This window comes from Epinephelus fuscoguttatus, linkage group LG3, assembly GCF_011397635.1.
Source record: "Epinephelus fuscoguttatus linkage group LG3, E.fuscoguttatus.final_Chr_v1".
Classification (NCBI taxonomy): domain Eukaryota; kingdom Metazoa; phylum Chordata; class Actinopteri; order Perciformes; family Serranidae; genus Epinephelus; species Epinephelus fuscoguttatus.
Genome location: NC_064754.1, coordinates 25,258,753 through 25,281,690, shown reverse-complemented (window position 1 = coordinate 25,281,690; position 22,938 = coordinate 25,258,753). Strand labels below are relative to the sequence as shown.

Genomic DNA, 22,938 nt, shown 5'->3' with positions numbered 1-22,938 from the left:
ACAAAATATCTATCTCAAAGACGCTTTTCACTTTTCTGATGTTTTATAGCCTAATTGAGTGATGGTCCTTAGATGCTGCCTAGCAACAAACACTCTTGTACCATCTGCGACAAATGAACCTCTAGAGACATAAAAAGTAATCTTGGCTTACCTCCTGAGACTGGTACGGGCTCCCAGATCTCTCTAAAGCCAGCAGCACATCCAGATCTCCCTGCTCTGAAGGCTGCAGGCTCACTAACTGGACCTCACTCCTCCTGACTCCAGCGATGTTCCTCAGAGCCCGCTGGAAGTTGCGCCAGTAGTCCCCGATAAACTCCTCGGGGGCGATATTTGCAAAGCGCACTGCGATAGAGTTGTCCAGAGCCTGACGAGTTGCCTGTCTGACATGCACGGTGACGTCGGCTGCTGTGGTGAAGCGTCCATCAGTCACTGTCACGTTGAGAGGGTAGTGGCCCACGTCGAGTGGTCGTAGGGCGATAACTTTACCATCAGAGGCTGAAACTGAAAACAAAGCACCACTCTCGTCTGAGGAAGAGGAGGAAGAGGGGGCAAGGCTGTAGGTGAGAGTGTCATAGATGTCTTGATCAGTGGCATGGATCTTGCCCAGGACACCTCCGGGGTATTCATCACTGGCGGTGGTCACAAAGATGTCCAGTGGAAGAATGGCAGGAGGGTAGACGCTCTCCTCAATTATGCGTACGCTGATGAAAGCGGTGGAAAAGAGCTTGGGTTTGCCGCTGTCTGACACCTGAACATGACAGAGGAAAAGGAGACATATGGAAATGATGTGCACTGTAAGTTTTATTTTTCCAACAGCAGAGGGCAATCAAGCTCTTTAGTGGTATCCTTAAGCTGCCAGCATCTACATACTGTAGGTTCACTGGATATTAAAGCCAACATCTACAGATCATGCATTTTAACATTCACACTCTCACACGCATGGTCATCAGCTCAACCCAAAAAACAACCGTGACTCAAATCTGAGTGTACATCTCGTGTGTAACAAGACATCGCACTTACATTTCATATCCCGTCTGCCCACTCGTTTTTTTCCCTGTGTTCTATCCTCTAAGGTGACACATCAACACCCAGCAACACACACCATCATGCCAACTCAAAGCAAATGTCTTTGATTTATGATTCTCCTGTGAGATGCTCTCTGATGCAGCAGCATTACTGTATGCCTCTTTCAATTCTTATAAACACTTGTTTGTTGTTAGAATATGTTTAAAGGTTTCAAAGATGGAGAGATGAACACTGACTGGTTGGGGAGGGTGATAAGACATTGCATGATGGAGAGAAGGCACAGAGAGGGTAAAGAGGGAAGACAAATAGATCGGGCTGCTGTGGCATGACGGCTAAATCAATACAACCTCTCCACTGTGGTTTCTTCTCAGCGCTGTGACTCACCTGAGCTTGAAGTAGGTAGTGTTCTTTACTTTTCCTATTCAGCTCTCCCACGGCCACTAGAGCTCCCTGCTGATTGATGTGGAAAGCATCGCCCTCGTTCCCATCCACGATGGCAAAGGCGAAAGGTGGGCCGTTGTGGGAAGCGTCCCGATCGGTTACGGTGAGCTGAAGAACACTTGTGCCTTTTGGTCGATTCTCCTGTGGGATACAAGAGAGGCATGTTTAATATTTCTGATGAGAGGACGCGGTTCTCCTGATGCTCTTTGGCTCTGTAATGTTTTCCAAAAGATAAGAGATGCACCCACAGAACACTGCTGATGTGAAAGAAACTGAGCCTGAGTCTGTTTAAACCTGCTGTTAATTGTGTTCTAGTGATCTGAACACAAGTGGACAGCCGACACAATGACGTTCACATCTGTGTCTATCATGTGTCTCCAGTACATCGCTTGTGTTCCAATTTCGTTACAGACTTGCAGCAAAGGGTCAAAGGGCCCTGGTCACAGTCTGACAATGAAGATTCTCATTCGTCCAGGTGAGGTGTGAAAGTGGCGTAGAAGAAGTCATCTATGTCAAAATGGAACAACCATCGTTAAACAGAGGAGGTGGCCTACAACACCACTTATCTCCCACTTACAATACAGTCTTGGGATCCCTCCCCAGACGACTTAACACCCACTCTCAATTGAACCCATCTAACCCTAATGACACACAAGATGGCCGGGTGGGTCAACGACTCACTTGTGACCTCAAAGACTCTGTAAGGGTTCACAACCACACAGGGTTTGGAGCCTGCGACTCTGCCTCAGTCCGTTAGAACTGAAGTAACTTCTTGGATGAGAGGCGAAACATCTTCAAGACACTCAAGCAAGTCCAGTTGCCTATGATACAGCACTTAAGATTACCCACTCACAGTCATTACGTCCATACCGGCTAGTCACGTTAGCAGCTGTGTCGGTACAACTGAAGATATCGCTGTCACCAGAATTCAACACGTCTTCATCCACAGGCCTAAACGATGCATGGTTATGCAACACGTCATCCAATTCATTGTAAATTGGCCAAGTTATCGAGTGTTAGCAACAACAATCACGTCCTGCATTGATGTTGAAATTCTTGTTGGAATGCATCTGGACAAATTAGTGTTTACATTACAAAAGATTCAATGGTCCAATGCGTCCCAGGCCACCTTGGAAAGTTGTTTGAATGATCAGATCACAAAGCGTCTTGGTGGTCATTTACACTTGTATATATCGCTGTCCCCTTGTGATCAGATCACCCAACACACATGTTAATACCAGGTATAAACAGGTTTATGGAAATTTTTTTACAGCTGAAATGGACAAACCAAAGCTTTCCTTTTTGCTTTAAAGGATTTCTATGTCAACTACTAACCCAGTGTTACATTGAATTCATAAAGACAACTTTGTTTTTCTGACATGCCTCAGGGGAGAACAAAGAAGCCATATCAACAAACATTCTTGATGAATTGAAGTAAAGCAGGGCTGTTTTTAATGACAGCAGAATCATATCTTAATATCCGTTTACAAACTCTCACACAACTCGACTTGCACTAAAATCCAAATCCTATTTATCCAGTTTTTCTTAGTACTTCCCAAACACTTGCATTTTCCCTAAAACCTTACTATTTGAATCATTTCTGCACGTCCTTCCATTTGAACTCTGCTCGTGCATAACGCTGAGATGAGTTGAAACGCACTCAGGTTACTCAGGTGCATTACTCACATGTGTTTGGGAAGCACTGAGCAAACAACCTGATAAATGAGACTTGGATTATACTGCACGAGTTGTTTGGGAGTTTGTTAATGGATGTTTTGATGTAGTTTTGCTGTATGGTGAGTAATTGATATACAAATGGTCATTTTTTGGGTGAAGTATTCCTTTAATTAAAAAACTGATCACCACCACATACAGTCATTTGACTCATTGCATACATAATACTGATTGACTTTGCTTTAAAGACTTGGGCAAAGTTGCGGATGACCTAATTCTTCTGTTATTAACAGAACAGCTGGTGCATGATGTTGTGGCTCGGCTTCTGATCAGTAAAAGGTAATGTTGAAATTAAGTCTTTGTCTTTAATGTTTTGTGTCCCTGAATGGGCGTCTGATCAATCCCTCATGTTGACACTTTCAAGTCCCAAATCAAAACGCACTTTTATTTTCAAGTGTTAAAAAGACTCTTGATATTCCTGACGGTGTGCACAGTGTGTGCCTCATGTTTCTCTATTGTTGTGTTGTAGAGTGATTTTGTGCTTCACTTTGATCAAGGATCCATAGTAAGTAAAATAAAGCCAGTAAGGATTTTTTCAGAGGCAAAACAATGTTTCATCCTGAAGTGCTGGAGCTGTGTACAATGTGTGCCGAGCCTCCCCACAGTATCTTTTAAATTGCTTTTTTTCAGTTTTCTAAACAGACAGGAAAATTGGAAAAGAAATCATCTTCCATCCAACCTTTGGAATTATTATTATTTTTTATCTCTCAAACTGGAACACAGATTCATCTCCTTTCATTCTTCTCATTCTGGTACATTTTTCCTTTACTTCATACAAGCATCCATTATCAGCTCAGTATCTTGCACATTCCCACTGCCTTACAGCCGTTCCCTTCCATCTCTTATCTGAATTCCTATACTTAAGATGCAGCCTCTGTCTTTTAATTCCCTCGCCCCCCCCTTCTTCCTCCTCTGTCCTTACCTCTGTTCTTGCTCCAACCTCCTACTTGCTTCTTGACATTCTAGTCGCACAGTCTCCCATTATTCCTCCTTGTTAATCCTTCTCTCTGTGTCCACTGCTTTCCCCCTGCACCTCCCCCTCGCTTTCTCCCTTTCCATCTACCTCAATCTCATCCTTTCTACCTCTAATCAGCCATCTACACTGACCCCTTTCTCCCTCTCACCTGGATGATAAGGCTGTAGTTGGCCTGGGAGAATAGCGGTGGGTTGTCATTGACATCGGAGATGTCTATGTTGATCATGGCGCTGCTGGAAAGAGGGGGCACCCCGTTGTCTGAGGCTACCACCGTCAGAGTGTACCCTGAAGTCTGAGACAGAGAGCAAGAGAATTACCATACAAAGGCAAAGCTGCTTTTGTAAGCAATAATGCAGCAGAGATCAGTAAACAAGCTTCCCTATTAGGCCTGACATGACTCTGATTGGATTCTGCATAGAGAGCAATTAGTTCCTCAGTGGATTAAACTCCATGTGTACAGTCAGCATTGTATCTGCTGTTTCTCTTACTCTTTCTCTGTCCAGCTGGCGAGCAACTTTAAGCTCTCCTCTGAGCGGATCGATGGTGAAGGGGCTGCCTTGGTTACCGTCCACGATGGCGTACCGCACGTGATCATAAGAGGGGCCGTCGACATCTTCAGCCATCACCTTTGGGTCGATCAAACAAAGAAAAGATCAATCAACAATCTGTGAATGTGGCTTTACATGGCAATGTAACAATTCTGTTTGTACATGTTGTGTTAACTAGGGCTGTCATGACACCAGCATTTTGAACTTCAATACAATACCCGAGTAAAAAAAGGACGCTTGATACTTCTTTTGATACCAAATCAAAAAGAAAACAGTCCTAGGAGGGGGGATTAGAATTTTTTTTACTAGCAACCTGCCCATAGTGCTGATACATAAAAAGTTACTGAAAACATGACCCCAGTCACGTGATGGGTTTGTTGCTGGAGAGAATTTCTATCAGCCACAGACTGATGACGAGATGATTTTCTCCCCTGTTGTTACATCAGTGCAGCCTTGGGTTGAAAACACATGGTATCAGAGAAGATTCAAAGTATCAATACTTTGACAACCTTAACGCGTGTTGAAAGCCGTAAAAACCTATTTTCTCAATCAGCTGATGGGGTCCCTACCTGAACACACAATTACCTGCGAAATGGAGAAGAGGTGATTTCTCCTCTTGTGTTTGTGTCTGTGCTTGTCACTTTTTTTAAAGTGGGTGGGAGTCCACACACCAATCAGAATTTGATATTGAAAATTGCGCACACAGTTCTGATGAAGCAAATGAACCAGTTTTTTTCAGTGTTGATCTCTTAAGCCCAGTTCAGACCAAAGATTCACAACAAGATGAAACCATTTTTGAGTGTTTCAGTGGTGTGAACTGACCGTCTGAGCTCGACTCAAGTCGGCTGCCAACTGGCTTGTAGTGAAGTCTGCTGGTCAGGTCAAAATGACTGCAGATGGTGTGTTCGCTTGCTGCGGCAGGTGCTCTGTCCCTGCCGAGCTTTCTGTTTTTGTCCTCACAGTGTGTCGGTGTCGAATGGTGGGTCGCTGCTGCTGCTCTCTGTATGTACTTATGTCCCCTCACACACACACACACACATGCGTATTGACTAACTAACTAAGCGCTGCTTACTTATATTACTGGGGCATATTTATTATGATTACAGTCCATCTGATTGTACTACAAATGCAACTGTAGCCAGTATCTCACTATCACTATCCTCATTCATATCTTAAGAAGCTACAAAGTATATTCAGCCACAAAATAAATCTAAAAAGCTGCAATCAGAACAAAAGTACAGAGAAGTGTTGCATAGAGATGATACACCATCTCATCTAGTTGCATTGGTGTGAACCAGCAGGTTTTTAAAACGTTGCAGAATGGCGCATTGCAAGTTGCGTGTTTCAACTCGTCCCATCACGAATCTTTAGTCTGAACTTTAGCGAATAGTAACCAAGGATATTTATTCTTAAATGTATCATTAATTGTTGTTTGTTAATAAATATTAATTGTTAGAAATAATTTGGATTTGAAATCAAGTTTTCAGGACCTTTAAAGCACTATTGTAAAGCAGAGACCATCAGCTGATTAATCGATGAGTCATTCTCCACAATCTAATCAGCCACTACTTTGATAATTGATCGTCCAAGTAATTTTTAAAGCACAATGACAAACATTTTCTTGTTCCAGTTCCTCAAATGTCTCAGATTTTCAGTTTGGGTTTTAGACTGTTGAACGAAGTAAGATATCTGAAGATGTCACCTTCAACTTTTTCCTCATTTTCTGACATTTTATAGACAAAACGACTAATTATCTATCAAACAAATAACCAGCTGATTAATCGATAATGAAAATTATCATTAGTTTCACCCCTAAAATCATATAGATGCCTACAATCACTTCTCCCTCCTGTGCACCCTCCTCTAAAACACACACAGTCCTAAAACCCACCAAGCGTCACATATTGAAAGGGATCCCCGGGGAAATCAGCAGACAGTGAAGATTTACAAGTCTGAGACAATGGCAGGTATTAAAATCTAATTTTCTGATGGGTAATTTATATTCAGGTACATTAGACACACAGATAAATGGCCATAAGCAGAGGTCTTTTATGAGGGGAGGGTGGAGAGGAGGGCAGCGGGGAGAGACAGAAATAGATGGAGAAAGAAATGGAACATGCTAAAAGCTAGGGAATGCTTTATCTAGGAGAGAGGGCTTAATGAGTCAAACGCCTTTCAATTAGACTGTTTGAGCATGTGTGTCAGATAATGCATGCGAACAGGGGTGCAGTGAGCATGAAGAGCATTGGTGCTAATTTAGCTGTGCCACCAGATGGTGATTTGCCACAGGTGCAGATATGTGATAGTGTATGCAGTGAGTAATGGGCGGAGAGGCGAGAGGCTGGGAGGGGAGTAAATGAACAAAGGTGAAAGAACTGGCAGATCTGGCTGTAGGAAAGTTCAGAGCGAGAGATTAAAATTGTCTTCCACCCTGCATGTAGTTTTTTCCTTTTTGTAATTATGGGTTATTTTCCCACAAGCACCTTCTGTCCCTCAAGATAGTGTGTGTGTATTTTTACCGCCATCACAGTCTTTCCCAGCTCAGTATCCTCGCTGACGACGGCTGTGTAGATGTCCTGGCTGAATACAGGTCTATTGTCATTGACATCAGTCAGGTTGATGTTCACAGTTGCCATGTCACTGAGCGGTGGTGAGCCACCATCTGTAGCCTCAATGGTGATGTAGTATTCATGGGACACCTCGAAGTCCAACGGCTCAATCACAAAGATGTCACCTAAGGACAAAGAGACAGCAGGAAGTCAGAGAGGTAGGGAGACCTGGTGTCATGTTGGAATACACACTTCAATACTGGTATGATATCTCAATTTAAAAAAGAATATATCAAAAAACATGAGTGATTTTGGTGCCAAACGCTGTGCTTCTTTATTTTTATGTATTGTATTCGCAGCATTATTTGCAGAGGGGTAACCTGCTGCGAGTCTTTCCTTCCTCTGCTCCTGTCATACATTCTTTCAGCTGGTTTGTAACTCTACTTGCAAACATCTTCAGCTGAAATGCACCGCAAACCAGAAGTCAAACAGTCATCCATCACTGACTCTCATTTGAAATTCAAAAGTTATGCTTGGCTCAGCTGCTCTAACTTGAATTACTGCCTGCAGCGAGACAACAGGAAAGTATCAAATTTTTGTTTTCCTGTAGTGTCGTGTTGCACGGACTAAACTTCCCAATCATAGCTCAACCTGAGTGACACTCCGTGATGGCTGAGCACTGCTTGCAGTTCAATTACCACTATTTCATCTGTAAAAATTCACACACAGGATAAGGTGCTCGCTTGATGACACTGCCATTTGTCAGCCGTTTGTCCCCATGGCATTTCAGCATGATGTCATGATAATGTTAAAGACAGGAATGCAGACTGTGTAGACACAACAACAATTAGATGGCATGTGCAATGACGCTCTTTATGTTTTGACTTCCTGTGTCCTGTGGACTTAAAAAAATCTATATGGTGTGTATCCTTGAAGCCTAACAAACCTGATAAACACATTTCCTTTCTCGTATAACACTTGCAAAAATTATATTGTTGAGCATTTTAGTTAAGGATGCACAATAATATTGGCATGTCATCAGCGAAAGTGATGATGCAGTAATTATGCAACTTTAATTACTTGAAATTGGTCAAATTAAAGCAGGAAGCCTGTTAAAGTTGGATGAATTTTAAAGTTTTGTTTTAAAGTGTTACATAAAATTAAAATGGCATGATTTACATGTAACGTAAGCTGAAGTAGTACTCTGATTTTGCCCAGTGAATGTGTGCATTTTGAAAAACATTACATTTTATGTCTGTATCTACCAGTTGGCCATCAAAATAAGAGTAGGCATAATAATGTGTTTATCCCACTACAGGAGAGACTTAATGTTCTCTGCAATTAGATGGTAAATTTTGTGCATATATTTGTATCAGCAGTTGTCGAAGGGCAAAAATTTGTTGGAATATATCTTCATATGTTTGGCAAAAACTGAATATTGTGCATTCCTAATTTTAGTTTACATTCATGCTTTCTGTCTTCCTCATCACAGCCTTTGTTAACAAATTGCTATGCTTCTTTGCACACAACAGACACCAACTGTTTATCAGTGAAACAGTGTGAAACCAGGGCAGGAATGCACTTCCTTGTTTGTGTACATGATATAAACAGAACAGGAAACCACTAATAAAACACTGCTCAACAGCGCTACTAGTGGTCAAACCTCCACAGGGCACATTTAACCCACTGTGGTGACAGTGAAAATGTCATTTAATTTACTAAAGTTATCAAAGTTTTTTAAGAATTCAGTATCAAATATAATTAAATTGGAATCATGTTATTTTTTGTTTCACCACCACAGTGAAAAGCTAAGAGCACAGTAAAAGCTAAGCTAAAAGAACACATTTCATGGTGCTACATACCAGTACGCCGGTCCACACTGAACATGCCGTGCTCATTCCCACTGATGATGCTGTAGGAGATCTCTCCGTTAGCGTCCGTGTCCCGGCTGGCTGCCTGCACTCTGAGCACCTGTGTGCCCACCGTCACATCCTCAGACACGGTGGCCGTGTATTCACGGTGCTCGAACACCGGCGGGTTGTCGTTGATGTCTAGCACGGAGATCACCACCTGGCACAATGAGGAGAGACGCGGGGAGCCCTGGTCACTGGCGCGGGCCTTCAGCTCATATGTCAACTGCAGCTCGCGGTCTAGGGGGCGCTCCAGGCTTATCACACCGGTGTGCTCATCGATTGAGAAAAATCCATCGATGGAGTCCGCCAGTGAGTAGACGATGTCGCTGTTGAGACCTAGAATGACAGAAAAGGCACAATTCAGTTTGGTTTTTGCAACTTGAAACTTATTTTTACAGTGTAGACGATCTTTTCTGGTCGTTAAGATGTGACACCTCAGCTTACATCCTGTCAGGCTGTCTGTCTGTTCATGTTGCTTCCCACATCTCAGCATTTTAACTGCTGAGTAAAATGTTATCCTCATCAATAAGACTGAAAGCAACATCAAGAGAAATACGCCTGTGAGTACGGGACGTAACAAGCAAATTGATTCTCATATTGATGTATTGATTCTTGAATGATTAAAATCGTCACCCTCTGTTCTCGTTCCGAAACATCCATCTTTGACGCAGCCTCTGATAAACAGGAGCTGTAAACGTCTAATCCATGCCATCCTCATAACTCACGTCCTCCCACTAGCAAGACGCTCCCAGCAACAAGACAGAGACGGATCACAATAATAATCATAATGCCTTTCTGCAGGTGGCCCCCATTTGGAATATGCTATTATATTCCCATTTATCAGGTAAGTGCCCCCGTCCTCTGTGGATCTCATTACCGTGCTGGAGACACTACCATGGGGAGCACTGCTTATATGGTTTCCCATCACTTTTATCAGGTCTGATCATCTTTGAGACAACTCCTTAATGGTGATTAAGTGAATTGTGCTGCATCTCGAATGGCTATATTGCCTAAAATGCTGTTTATCATCGTGTGCTCATCTTAGCCCCTGGCTGGAATGTTTAATATCAATGTAAAGATGAATTAGGGCTGGACAATATGACGATATTACATTTAAATCGTGATATGAGACTAGATATCGATATATTGTAAGTGTTGTCTTTTCCTGGTTTTAAAATTGCATTACAGTAAAGTGATGTAATTTTTTCAACTTACCAAACTGTTTTACCTGTTCTGCCTTTTGCCTTTACCCACTTAAATATTATAGCCACATTACTTACTTATCAAAAACCTCATTGTGTAAATATTTTGAGAAAGCACCTATAGCTGACCCTAAAATATCGATATCGAGGTATTCAAAAATATCGTGATATTTAAATTTGCTAGAAAATGAATCAACAATTTCTTTGTCATATATAATGATATGGACTGGTGCTTGAATAAAAAGATACAATTTGAATATCATATTTTGGGCTATCAACAATTTTTTTGTCGTGTTTTGTTCATAGAAAAAAACAAGAAATTAATCATTAATCAATTAATCAATCAATATTGCACTTTTATTCATGTAAATTTCTGTCATATTGCTAAAAGTAAACATGGCAAATTGCACACTGATCTTTAAAGCAACAACCACATTTCATTTTGAGGTCAGCTTGCACTTTAGGTCATCTTTCAGTATTGGAGGCAAGATGGTCAAGAACATGTGCTGTGCTGTCTGGTGCAGCTCCACGGTGGACAGAGCAGCACATGATTAAATTCCTCCACAATGAAGCGACATGAGAAATCGAATAAAGAAAATAACAACAGCGAGGCAGAGCAGAGAGCAAGGAAAGACACTCGGATCGAGGCTGAGTGATAAAGGATAAAGTAGAATCAAAGACGGAATGTGCGCTCGCATAACTTTAGTTTATCACAGATCAAGGCCACCAGTCTGGATCTGTTTGTCTGTCTGCTTCATAACCATCCTGCACTGATAAGTGCTGCCTTTCAGAGATTGTAACAGCAGGCCGAACCAAGCAGCAGCAATGTGGGTAAGTATCAAACATCTTCCAGCCAAATGAGCAGACGGATCATGGAGGCAGTGGCACACAGCAGCCGGTGCCAAGATTGAGTCCTCGCAGAGATATGCAGAGTCAAATATCGATGGAGGCTAAAGCAGCTCCTTTCTCTTCGGATGAGGGATACATTAGGCTTCACATTTTGATGTTTGCCTGCAAAGACAGTTGACTGAAGCCTGAGTGAACTGGGTCAAAGCTACAATGCCTGTTCCTCTTGTACACTCTACATGTTGCTTGCCAGTTGGGCTTCAAGCTTGCACCTCAATCAAAAAACACTAGTTAAACACGCAAAAAAAAGAACCCCTTGTGTGTGCGATACCCACACATGAGAGAAATACTAATCAAATCCTCCTCTGCCTTCACTCAGTGTAACTCTAAATAATTATTGCCCCTGGCTAAACTGCAGGAAGCACCTTTTTTTCTCCACCCCTCCTTCAGGTACCCTTATCCTTGATATTCAAAATGTGAAGCATATTTTGTGCCAGCAAAGCCTCGGGGAAGAAATGTCTTAATACCAGCGCTTTCCATTCACCATTTCAGGTTTCTCTCTGAAGGACCCAATTCTAGCATCCCTTTCATTCTGTCAAGCTGTCAGTCCACCCAAAACGAGGGACTGAAAAAGGGAAATAGAAAGAGAAGGCGTCGATTCTCTGACAGTGAACGGGCCAGAATGGTTCCTGCTCCAGTAAACTGAAGGTGTAATCTGGAACGGCAGGTCCAATAGTTTCCTGGATAAAAGTCTCCGGGAGCTTAAAAGACTGTTTAACTGCATGGTTTAAGTTCTCTGTCTTATCCACGTGTTGGCTTCTCAGTGGCTCGCAGTGCCTGCTGAAAGGTGAAGACGGTGGAGATAAATATGTGGCCCTGTGGCTTTGCACCAGGCAAATGGAAAATTGCAATCAGCCCTTTTGAGAATTCAGCTTGAAGAGAGAGGAATTTCATTAGAGTGTAATGGAGCTTTTAATTTGAGGGGTTGATCATTCATGAAATTCCACATTTGTTATCCTTCCCTCTTGCCATTTAGTGTAATGCAGTTGCATAAAGGGAAGATAATGACCTGTGGATTGTGAGTCAGCATTTAGCCACGACACATATGCATTCTTTACAGCATGGTGCTTAAAATGTTCTTGGATTTATTGTGACCTTGAGTAATGCCTTTGTTTGCCATTAATTGCAATTAACTTTTTATTGCCTCAGCAAGAGTGTTCATAAGCTAGTGTTTGGTGGTGTAACAGCAGAGTGACACAGACACATCACCACACAAGTATAAATGCTTGCAGCGGCGAAGGCAAATTGCGTAGGCTACGGCGTAAGGTCTGCAAGTATAAATCCCCCTTACGGGCTCAAGATTTGAGCCTAACATACTGATCAATATATTAATTTCTTTGTTATCAGTGAGACGTGTCTTGGTATACTCGTTCTGCAACTGAATTTACTTTCATTAACAGCAATAATGAGCAATACGGTGTTTGAAGCTGTGTAGGAGTTTTCTCTTTTCTAATAAAATCTTCAACAATAATTTTTAAATGACCTAAAAGGGCGTTTGACAAGTGATAAAATAAAGAAAAAATCAAAATCCTTTGTTTAATCAACTGCTCATTAAACCGCTGCCCCGAACTGCGATTGTCAAAACATAGCTGAGTGACTGTAACTAGGTGTGACAGGTCTGTCAAACTCACCAGTATCAATATCGTTCGCCTGGAGTTTTGCCACATATGTCCCCATCTCTGTGTTCTCGAAGACCGTGAAGGTGTAGGGATCGGATGAGAACTGTGGCGGGTTGTCATTGACGTCCTCCACAGTAATGTGGATGTCAGCCTCGCAGTATCGCCCTCCTCCGTCCACCGCCCGCATTTTGAACCTGTGCTCATCCTGCTCCTCTCGGTCCAGGGGCTGTAGCGTCTTCAACTCCCCTGAAGGTGAGACAGAGGAATTTAGAGCATAAGTACAAACACATAGAGACATAAACTCACTGGGGAGTAGAGGGATGTTGTTTGCTATTTTTAGAACGAGTAGAAAAAGAAAGAAAATCGACTTACGGACATAAAAATGTGTGTAAGCACAAGAGATCAAGAATCAAGAGACTGAGTTTATGTGTAAGAGGACAAACCATGTTTGCTCTACAACACTGTGACCCTCTTGTCGGCTGTCGACTAACCAAGAAAAAAAATCCAAACAACTGATGGCTTTCAAGAGAGAGAAGAGGTGAATAAATAAGTAATTGAAGTGTGAGAGAGGGGAGAAGATGGCAAGAAGAGTGTGGGGGGAGAAGAAGGAAACCATCAGAGTTGGCAGCTAAGAGCAGCTTGGAAGTGTCCTGGGATGTGAGGCAGCCAACATTACCACAACCTCTCTGGAAAACTCCGGAGCCTCTTGGCGGTCCTCATCTGCAATAATCCTACTTGTCTGCACTGAGAAAAAAAATAACATCCCCTCTCCATAACAGTAGCGCTGCTGCTGGAAACTCAATACTGAAGGTTGCCAAAAGACAGCTGGATGGTATTGTTGCCTTGGTTTTCGTTTCTCGGCATATTAAAGCTAAATTTCACTATTACTGCGGGATTCTGTGCAGTGGCAGCAGACGTGTTGTATAGCTGTCTAAATCTACCGGCTTAGTTTGTTTTGTCTGTTTGTGCTTTAACTTTGCATTTATTTTAAAAACAGGTTGGCGGTGATTAACTGGCATTGTTTTCCTTTCTTTTTCCCACCTTCTTTCTTCTTTTTTTCATCCCAGCAGCCAGATGGAATCTCTGATTTAAAGGGTCTCCCAGAAGAAATTATTTGCAGGCAAGAAGTATAGCAGTCATAAATTCAATTTAAGTGTGCAACTCTGTATTTTAGTGCTACTGCAGGTCTTTCAGTTGCCCCGTGGGGAAATGTTCTCGGCTCTTTTAAAAATGAATAAGTAAATAACAACTGGGCACAAGAAAACATGCTTGCCTCTTCTGTCTCTGATAGTGATTCACACACATACAGAATCACAAATAACCAAAAAAAAAAAAAAAAAAACACTAACATTTTGCAGAGGAATCACATTTCTCAAATCTTAAGAGTGTAGAACGTAAGACTGCGGTCATGCTGAGCTGCTTTTTTTATTTTGCGGCTCAAAGCAGAGGGCCAATGGCGTTTCATGAGAAGCTTTAATGTGCACGTCCCACATACTGCTCCCTAATATTCAGAGTAACCTGCGACACAGCTGGAACGCAATCCAACTTGATGACTGTGGACAAAAAAAAAGATTTCGAAAAGAAAGGACAGAGAAACGTAGCAATCATTTAGAAAGAATTACTATTTTACACAGACCACAAAACATCCCAAAATCAACCCTCTTCTTTATACATACAAGCATTCATTTCAGTAACAGATACACACCTGAATCAGAGTCGATGATGAACAATTCAGACCCAACTCCCTGGAGCTCATAAGAGATTTGGGCGTTTGAGCGGATGTCAGCATCTGTGGCAGAGACCTGCAAGACAAGCCTGCCGGCAGGGGAGTCCTCTGGGACGCTCTCACTGTACAGGGACTGCGGGACATTAGAGAGAGAAGATGAAAAAGGGGAGGAAATTAAAGTGATTTCCAAGAAGAAAAGGGCGCAGCAAATTAAGTGCTGGAATAACAACACAGTAAATTTAAAAAAAAAAAAAAAAGTACTTTACCTTTTCACACACTGGGCTGTTGTCATTGGCATCCAGCACCTTGACCTCCACAATAGCTTTGGCAGTGAAGATGCCATCACTGGCAGTAATGTTAAGGAGATAATTGTCCTTCTCTTCACGGTCCAAGGGCTTCCTGACAGAGACCTTCCATTCATTCTGAATGTGTTCGATGGCAAATTGGCCAAGTGGGTCCCCTCCTGTTTGGTGTTAAAAAGAAATACACCACTTCAGAATGATCAACAACTCACAGGCAGGGAAGCAGCCGGAGTCATTAAAAAGACACAAGGATAAAGGTCTGTCCTGAATTTTAAACCGCATTCCTCTAAGTATCCATCAATAATTCCTAAAACCATCTTTTAAGTATTCATCACTACTCCACAAAGCAAATTCTTGTTTCTAAATCAAATATGTTTGCTACACAAACAAACAACAGAAAATGAACATGGACTAACACTGGATTTGGAGTCCTCTTGATATTCCCAGACTTGGCATACTTATTCACACTTGCTAATTAGCACCAGAGGAAGTATTTTTCCCCAGTCTATTTCAAAGCATTATTCAGATAATTATACATTTCTGTATTATGATGACCTTAATATTTGCCTTGAGCTTCGGCAGATTAGGCGATAACTCAGACTCGTAACAGATAATAGGACTGTGTAATGTTTCAAAGATGAGATATTATCATCATATTAAGTGGCATAAACGGATGATCCCCCCTAAGCTCTGTTTATGAAAAACCATTACACAAAGGAGTAGGGAGTAAACTCTCTGGGCTTACTAATTATGTGTTTCGCAAAATAATAAACACCCACCTGTGATGAAGTAGTTCACTTGTTTATTGATGTCCTCTGAGTCATCATCTGTGGTGCTGAGGATGGCGATCACCCCGCTGGGAGGAGGGTCATCTTCGCTGACTGTGCCTTTGTAGATCTCTGCGGTGAAGCGGGGCGGGTTGTCGTTTACATCGGCGACTGTGACCTCTACTCTAGTGCCATTAACATGTTGGACTTTGTCGCCTTGGTCTGTGGCGAGGACGGCGATTGTGTATTTATTCATCTTTTCGCGGTCTAGCTCTTTTAAGGTGGTCACCCATCCAGTTTCACTGTTAACGGCGAACAGCTCTGAGATCTCCGGAGAGTTCTGCTTGGGGTCAAGGCTGTAAACAACATGGCCGTTGGTTCCAGAGTCTTGGTCGTTGGCTTTGACTTGGATCACTTGAGTCCCGCTCGGAAGGTTTTCCACAATGACTGCCTCGTAAGGGTCGGACTCAAAGACAGGTTTGTTGTCATTGAGGTCTTTCACTTGGATGTTCACATTTACAGATGCCACTATGTCATAAGTCTCGTGTTTGGTTTGGGAAAGCAAAGTGAGTTGGTACCATTTGGTTGTCTCATGGTCGAGGCTTTTCTGAAGCTTTAAAGCTCCACTGTCTCTGTCTACAACAAAAACCTCATCTCCATTGCTCTCAGGAGTATTGCCTTTCACAAGACTGTACACCACTGGTTGCTCACTCTCAGCCTGAATAACATCGATCTCCGTGCCAATGGGAAGGTCTTCAGCAATTGTGTAGCGGTAATGTGGTTCAGCAAATTTGGGAATTGGTGTCTCTGGTGCAACAATCCTGATGTAAACCTGTACAACAGAATGTTTGGGTGGATTCCCAGTATCCTTCGCCCTCACAAAGAATGCATAGAGCTCATTTTCAAGTCCGATGAGACTCTCTTTGGTTGTAATGACCCCAGAGGTTGGGTGGATTTCAAAGTTCTCCCCAACGTTTTCAACATCTGCTTCAATTGAATATTCAATATCAGCGTTGCTTCCCTCATCCATGTCTGAAGCAGCGATTTTGACCACAGAGGTTCCCCTTGGGACATCTGATGCAATAGTGGCTTTGTACTCAGCTGCTCTAAATTGTGGGGCATTATCATTGACATCTGTGAGAATGACATTGACTACAGAAAAGCCTACTTTTCCACCGCCGTCTTTAGCTATGAGCGAAATAGGAATAACTTTTTCAATGGTATTCTCACGATCAAGGACCTCAAGAGAGAAAACCTCCCCGATTTCATTGACAGAGAACTTGTCTTTTGCAAAGTCATTGACAATCTGGTATGTTATTTGCCCATAAATGCCTTCATCATCATCTGTCGCCTTTGCTTCTGCCACCAAGGTACCAACAGGTGAGTTTTCAACAAGCTCTACCACATAGTCCACCTGAGAGAAGGTGGGGTTGTGGAAGTTGGCGCCAGTAACTGTTACCATAACAAGAGCTGAGCTTCTGAATACACCGTCTGACACTGATACATTGAGGTTGTAAAGAGGCTGCATATGTGGCCTACGATGGTTGGAAATGGCAATGGCGCCTGTGCGTTTGTCGATGGAAAAGTTCTGATCCTCATTGCCAGATATGATGGAGAACTCCAACTTACTGGAGTCCGAGCTATCAGCATCAGATGCCTGGACTTGGGTGATGAAGTATCCACGTGGGGCTAATTCGCTAATAGTAGTTTTGTAAGTGTGCTCCGTAAATACCGGAGCATTGTCATTCAGGTCAGTAACGTCTATCGTCACAATGACATCACTAGATAGAGCTGGAACTCCCCCGTCCACAACACGGACTCTCAGTTTGTACTGCTGGTTCTCTTCATGATCCAGGACTTGAGCTGTAGAGATTATTCCTGTGTCTCGGCCAATGGTGAAATAATCTGAACTCTTCCCCTTTTCCTCCACCAGCTGAAAGAATACTTCTTGGTTATTACCGGTATCAGAATCTTTGGCATCAACTTGCAAAATGGATGTACCGATGACAGATGCCTCTGAAATATTGGCATAGTAGGCCTTTGACAGGAACACAGGGGCATTGTCATTTACATCCTCCAGTATGATATCAACAAACACTTCAGAGTGAGCTCCAGTCAGAGAATCCGTGGCTCTTACATTTAACTTATAAGCAGGATGTGTCTCAAAGTCCAGAGGCTGAATCACATGAATTACCCCTGTGTTGAAATCAATTGAGAACTGTTTGAAAGGATCCCCTTCAGAGATGGTGTACACAATACGAGGGCCTTCGGAATCATTGGCCTGTACGTGAAGAACAGGTGTGTGTAACTGAATGTTTTCAGGGATTTCAATGCTGTAAAAAGGCTTCTCAAACACAGGCATTGCTTTGTTCACCACTGTTATTGGCACTTCTACTTCAGCTGAGAGTGCTACCTCTCCATTATCCTTTGCAATAACAACAATGACAAAGTCTGTGTTAAGTGAATCCTTCTCAAATTTCTTTTTGAGGGAGATTTCACCAGATGGGGTTATTTGAAAGTGCTCCTGGTGTTCCTTCAGGTGGTAATGTATTTCTGCATTTGCGCCCTTGTCTTTGTCAACTGCTGTGACCTGCCGGATGACCTGGCCCTCCTCTGCGTCCATCTGGACCAGGGCATGATAGGGAAGGTTCACGAACATAGGTTTGTTGTCATTCACATCCTCCACTGTCACAGTAACTGGAACATGGGCCACTTCATCAGATTTCTCCTCTCTGGTTACCTCAACAACTATATCAAATGTGTCCTGTGTCTCGCGATCAAATGGAATCCCAGTGGTTGAGATTACCCCAGATGTGCGGCTGATTTCAAACCTGCTGTCAGGGTTCAAAATTTTGTAAAACAATGGCTCGTTCACCTGGTTTCCGACAGCAGCAACAACCGCTAGTGTCTTCTTCTCAGAAAAGTTTTCTTGGACGAAAGCTTTGTAGGACTCCCTGGTGAACTTCAGCTTACTCTCCTTGTTTTCCCTCACATTTATCTTTACTGTAGCAACAGCGGCAAATCTACCATCTGAAACCCTAACCTTTAATTCATATCTGCTTCTGAGCTGTGTGACATTCTGAATAGAGATTATGCCTGTAATTGGATCAATTTTAAATTTATCACCAATATTTCCCTCAGAGATGGAGAAGAGAAGTTTGGAGTTCGGCCCAGAGTCTGAGTCTGTTGCGTTGACTTTAATGACTTCCACCCCTTTGTAGGTTGGCACTATGACAGTTGTCTCATACAGCTCTTGGCTAAAAACTGGTGGACAGTCATTAACATCAATTACTTCAATGGTCACGTTGGCCGCCGTCTCTGCAAACAAGCGTGGCATTCCTAGATCATGGACCTGGACTGTGAAGCGGAAAACACTCCTCTGTTCATAATCCAAGGCTGTTGTGATTCTGATGGCTCCGGTGCTTGAGTCAATGGCGAAATAGTTATGTGCAAAAGGTTCGACAATTTGATAGATGAGCATGGCATTCTGGTCGCAATCAGCATCAGAGGCACGGATGACAAAAGGGGTGTTTTCACGGGTCAGAACAACACTGTTGACAGAGGCTGACTCGCTGATTACTCCTTTGAATTCCCTCTGGAGAAAGACTGGAGCATTGTCATTTTCATCCTTTAGGTGAATCAGAAGTGTGGCGTTGCTGGAGAGTCCCGCCATGTTTGTGCCCTGTATGATGAGCTTGTATTGAGAGGTGGTCTCATAATCTAAAGCTTTCTGGGTCACAACTACTCCTGAGTTTGGGTTTATGTCAAAGGCATTGTTGATGTTGCCACTTTTTATCTGATAGAAAACGGACGACTGGCTGTCAGCTGTGACCAAGCTCACAAAACTCCCTGGATGGACTGATTCGCTGACTTCTGCAGAGTACTCCTTTTCTGTGAATCTGGGGGCTGCGTTGTCCGAAATTGTTACCACAATTTGTACAGTGGTTGTAGTTGACAGAGGAGGTATTCCACTATCAGATGCCTTAACAGTGAGTTCAAATGCAGTCTTGCTGTTGCGGTCAAGCTCTTTGGCTACTGTAATTGTCCCAAGAACAGGGTCGATGGCAAATGAGTTTGCAACATTTCCTGTGAGAAAGAGACAACAAAAGAAGAATATATTTATGTGGCTGAAACAGAAATGTTTTTCATCCTAACCTGTGATATGTGCCTGCAAAATTAATGTAAAACATACATGAAAAAAATAAGAAGAAGAATTATGCTACTTGTTTCACCAGAAGATGTGGCTGAAAAGCATTTGTAATGTCAGAAATTTTCCTAGCTACCATCGTCATCCTAAACCCTCAGTTTTACTCAAAACAAAGCAATTCAGATGCATTAAGTCATCTTAGCTATGTCAAATATGCATGTATTCAACAAAAATCCATTAGCCACATGTTTCTTGTTCTCATACAACAGCTTATTGTAGGGGAAAACCATCGTGGGAAACTCTGAGGGGGGATCTGCCCATCTCCCACGTATTTGGAGATCCTCTAGACAAAGTCTTCAATATTCTACTTCTCTTTGTAAAGTATTCCATTCATGATCAAGATCCAGTGGGCAGTAGGACTCAAGATGACTCATGCATCTTTTACAAGCTGATTTCATTTGCATGAATTTACAATGAAAGCTTTCTGCTATGTGAGGAAAAGAAAAACTAGGGAAAGTGTGGCTTAACAGAGTGTCGCAGCAGTTTGGTGTGTATTTACCTGATTCGATGCTGTAAACAATCTCTGCATTATGGCCCTTGTCTTTGTCAAGAGCCGTGACCTGGAGCACGGCCGAGCCGATGGCTGCGGATTCAAACACACGGCCGGAGTAAGGTGTGCCTATAAACCACGGTGCATTGTCATTGGTGTCATCTACGTTGACAATGACACGAACAAGGTTCCTCTTAACTGGGATATCCTGGTCTCGAACCTGGAGGAGGGAAATTTACGAAGAGACACATACAGAGGAGGAAAAGGAAAAAAATGACAGACAAGAGCGTTAGAGACCTCAAGGAATAATTCATTCTTCAACAGCAACATAATAGAACAGCAAATTATTCATATTTTTGAAAGGCATAGCAAAAACAAGCTTATCTTAATTTCATGGATGTTTCATTTCCCAATGAAGTAAACAATCCCAAAATAAACTCCATTAAACCACACATAGGAACTTCTCATAATTCATCAAACTATTGTTAAATTGCCAGTGTTCACTAATTCATACCATGACGGTGAGGATGTGACGATGCATAGTCTCGTGGTCCAGTCGCTCAGCTGTGTACAGAGTGCCCGTTCCCGGGTCAAGTCGGAACTTCCTCAGGCTGAAGGGATCAGTGCTGCTCAGGAGCGTAAAGGTCAGTTTGTTCTTCTCGTCTCTGTCCACAGCGCTGATCTGCAGGACCTCGGTCCCTGCTGGCTTGTCTTCGGGGACATTCACCTCATAGACCTGCTGAGAGAACTGCGGCCGGTGGTTGTTGGTGTCAATGACACGGATAAGCACCTAGAAGAGAAAAATGAATTGTAAAGTTAGAACAGAAGACTTGTGTCAATTCCCAAATCATATGTGTGAAAATAATTTTTTGATTATGATATCTGACAGTTTTCTAATTCCATCATCGTGTACTCAGGACTTGTTTCAGAGGATAGCTGAATAGCTGAATCTATCCAAAAAATTCAGTGTTACACGTTACTGTTGAACATGTATTTGATAAAAAGCAAAAAGAGGATCATTCTAAAGCAGTGGTCCACATCCTGTTTCAAGTTTCTGTGAGGGTTAGGTTTACATGTGCAGACAAATTACTTACAAACACCCGATGATAGCCTGAAAACCAGTGTGAGAGTAAATGTACTTAATGGTTTTAAACAGAATAATAATTCACAAACAATAAATGTTTAGTACACTCAAATGGCCAAAGATGTGTTAATGACCCTCTTTTTTTATTTCAGTCTCTCCTCTGTACACACACACCCACACACACACACACACACACACACACACACACACACACACACACACAACTTCTGCAGTCCTTCTAAAATGCTCTTTAGTAAAACGCAGTGTTGTGTAAATATAGACCCGATCGATATGTATGATGGCAAAAGCAATATTTTAACTGAATGGCCACTTGATACTGCTAACAGTGGAAACAAGAAATCAATGCTGAAAAACCACAATGCATCTAAATGAACTGTGAGCTCCGTACAGGAGCAGGTGATTAAAGTGAGAGTACATGTGTGATAAACCATTTGACAGTGGGCTGCCAACTGTGGAAAGTCAGAGTGCCTCTCCAGGGCTATTAACAATATATAACATGTCTAAAAGTACTTAGTAACTTTTAGGATGGTTAAACATGTTTTAGTGTTACTGTTCTGCAGATTCAATATTCTGCTAATATATTCAAAGCCATTCAGACTCAAATCCATGAGACAAATCTCTACACATGTGCCTCTTGCTTTGGACAGCAAAAAGTGCAGTCGCTGTGTTTCTTTTGCCACACACACAACAAAGAATCTAACATCCCCAAACTGTAAAATTCCACTGGGAGCATGTTTTATCAACACCAGCCACTCGTCTAGTGGACTTCCGACAGAGGATTATGGAGAGCTGCTGGAATGCCATCTCTGCTTCCCAGACCAGCGAGGGGCTTCTACCGTTGCCAAACATGGGGAACAAAGGGATCAGCCCAGATTAGACACCTGCATACCAAACACCAGGGGGTGATGTCCCGTAAGGAACCGGGCAAAGCCGAGCTGTTTGGTGTAGGAACAGTGAAGGAGACGTCAGTAACAAAAGCCCTGACCAGATGACAGCTCGCTGGCTGACCAGGATTTGTCAGACCTCTGGTCAGCACAACTGCCCACTGTTGTTTTTTTGTCATAAGTCTGTTTGTTGAGCGCTGAGAGCCTACATCAGAGACAAATATAGACTCAATCCGACAGCACTGATAACATTTACAATCTGCTGTGTGCTGTGATGTTGGCAATGCTGCTGAAGCTCACAGATGTCTTCTTGCAGGGGGAGCGTTGGGCTGCATGCTGTCTGTCAGTGCTGTAAACTGGCTGATTGCCACAAGTCATGTGTCATGAGCGACCCATGTCACACTGCTAATCAGTATGCGTAATGTAAAATAAATACAATTTTCTAATGAGGAATTAACCCTGAAAAGGCGTATGAAATTGGGCCCGTACTGTATGATTCAGCAGGCTGACAAGCTATCTCATTCCAAGCATGTCTTCTCATGT

General features: G+C 42.6%; 1 protein-coding gene across 9 annotated transcripts in view; it reads right to left on the bottom strand.

Moving 5' to 3' along the window:
* The window catches only part of fat1a (FAT atypical cadherin 1a), an 89,079-nt gene that overhangs the window by 10,137 nt on the left and 56,004 nt on the right, over positions 1–22,938 (bottom strand). For all 9 annotated transcript variants that reach the window (XR_007448428.1, XM_049566863.1, XM_049566916.1 and 6 more), the window contains 12 exons: positions 20,921–21,196; positions 20,416–20,626; positions 15,722–19,795; positions 14,907–15,103; positions 14,620–14,773; positions 12,927–13,160; positions 9,137–9,523; positions 7,245–7,459; positions 4,666–4,803; positions 4,326–4,469; positions 1,411–1,608; positions 152–748 (listed from right to left, as the gene is read on the bottom strand). Coding sequence is in view for 8 of the 9 variants with exons in the window: in XM_049566863.1 (XP_049422820.1) it covers positions 152–748; positions 1,411–1,608; positions 4,326–4,469; positions 4,666–4,803; positions 7,245–7,459; positions 9,137–9,523; positions 12,927–13,160; positions 14,620–14,773; positions 14,907–15,103; positions 15,722–19,795; positions 20,416–20,626; positions 20,921–21,196 (6,825 nt within the window). In the remaining variant the exon portion in view is untranslated. The remainder of the gene's footprint in view (positions 1–151; positions 749–1,410; positions 1,609–4,325; positions 4,470–4,665; positions 4,804–7,244; positions 7,460–9,136; positions 9,524–12,926; positions 13,161–14,619; positions 14,774–14,906; positions 15,104–15,721; positions 19,796–20,415; positions 20,627–20,920; positions 21,197–22,938) is intronic.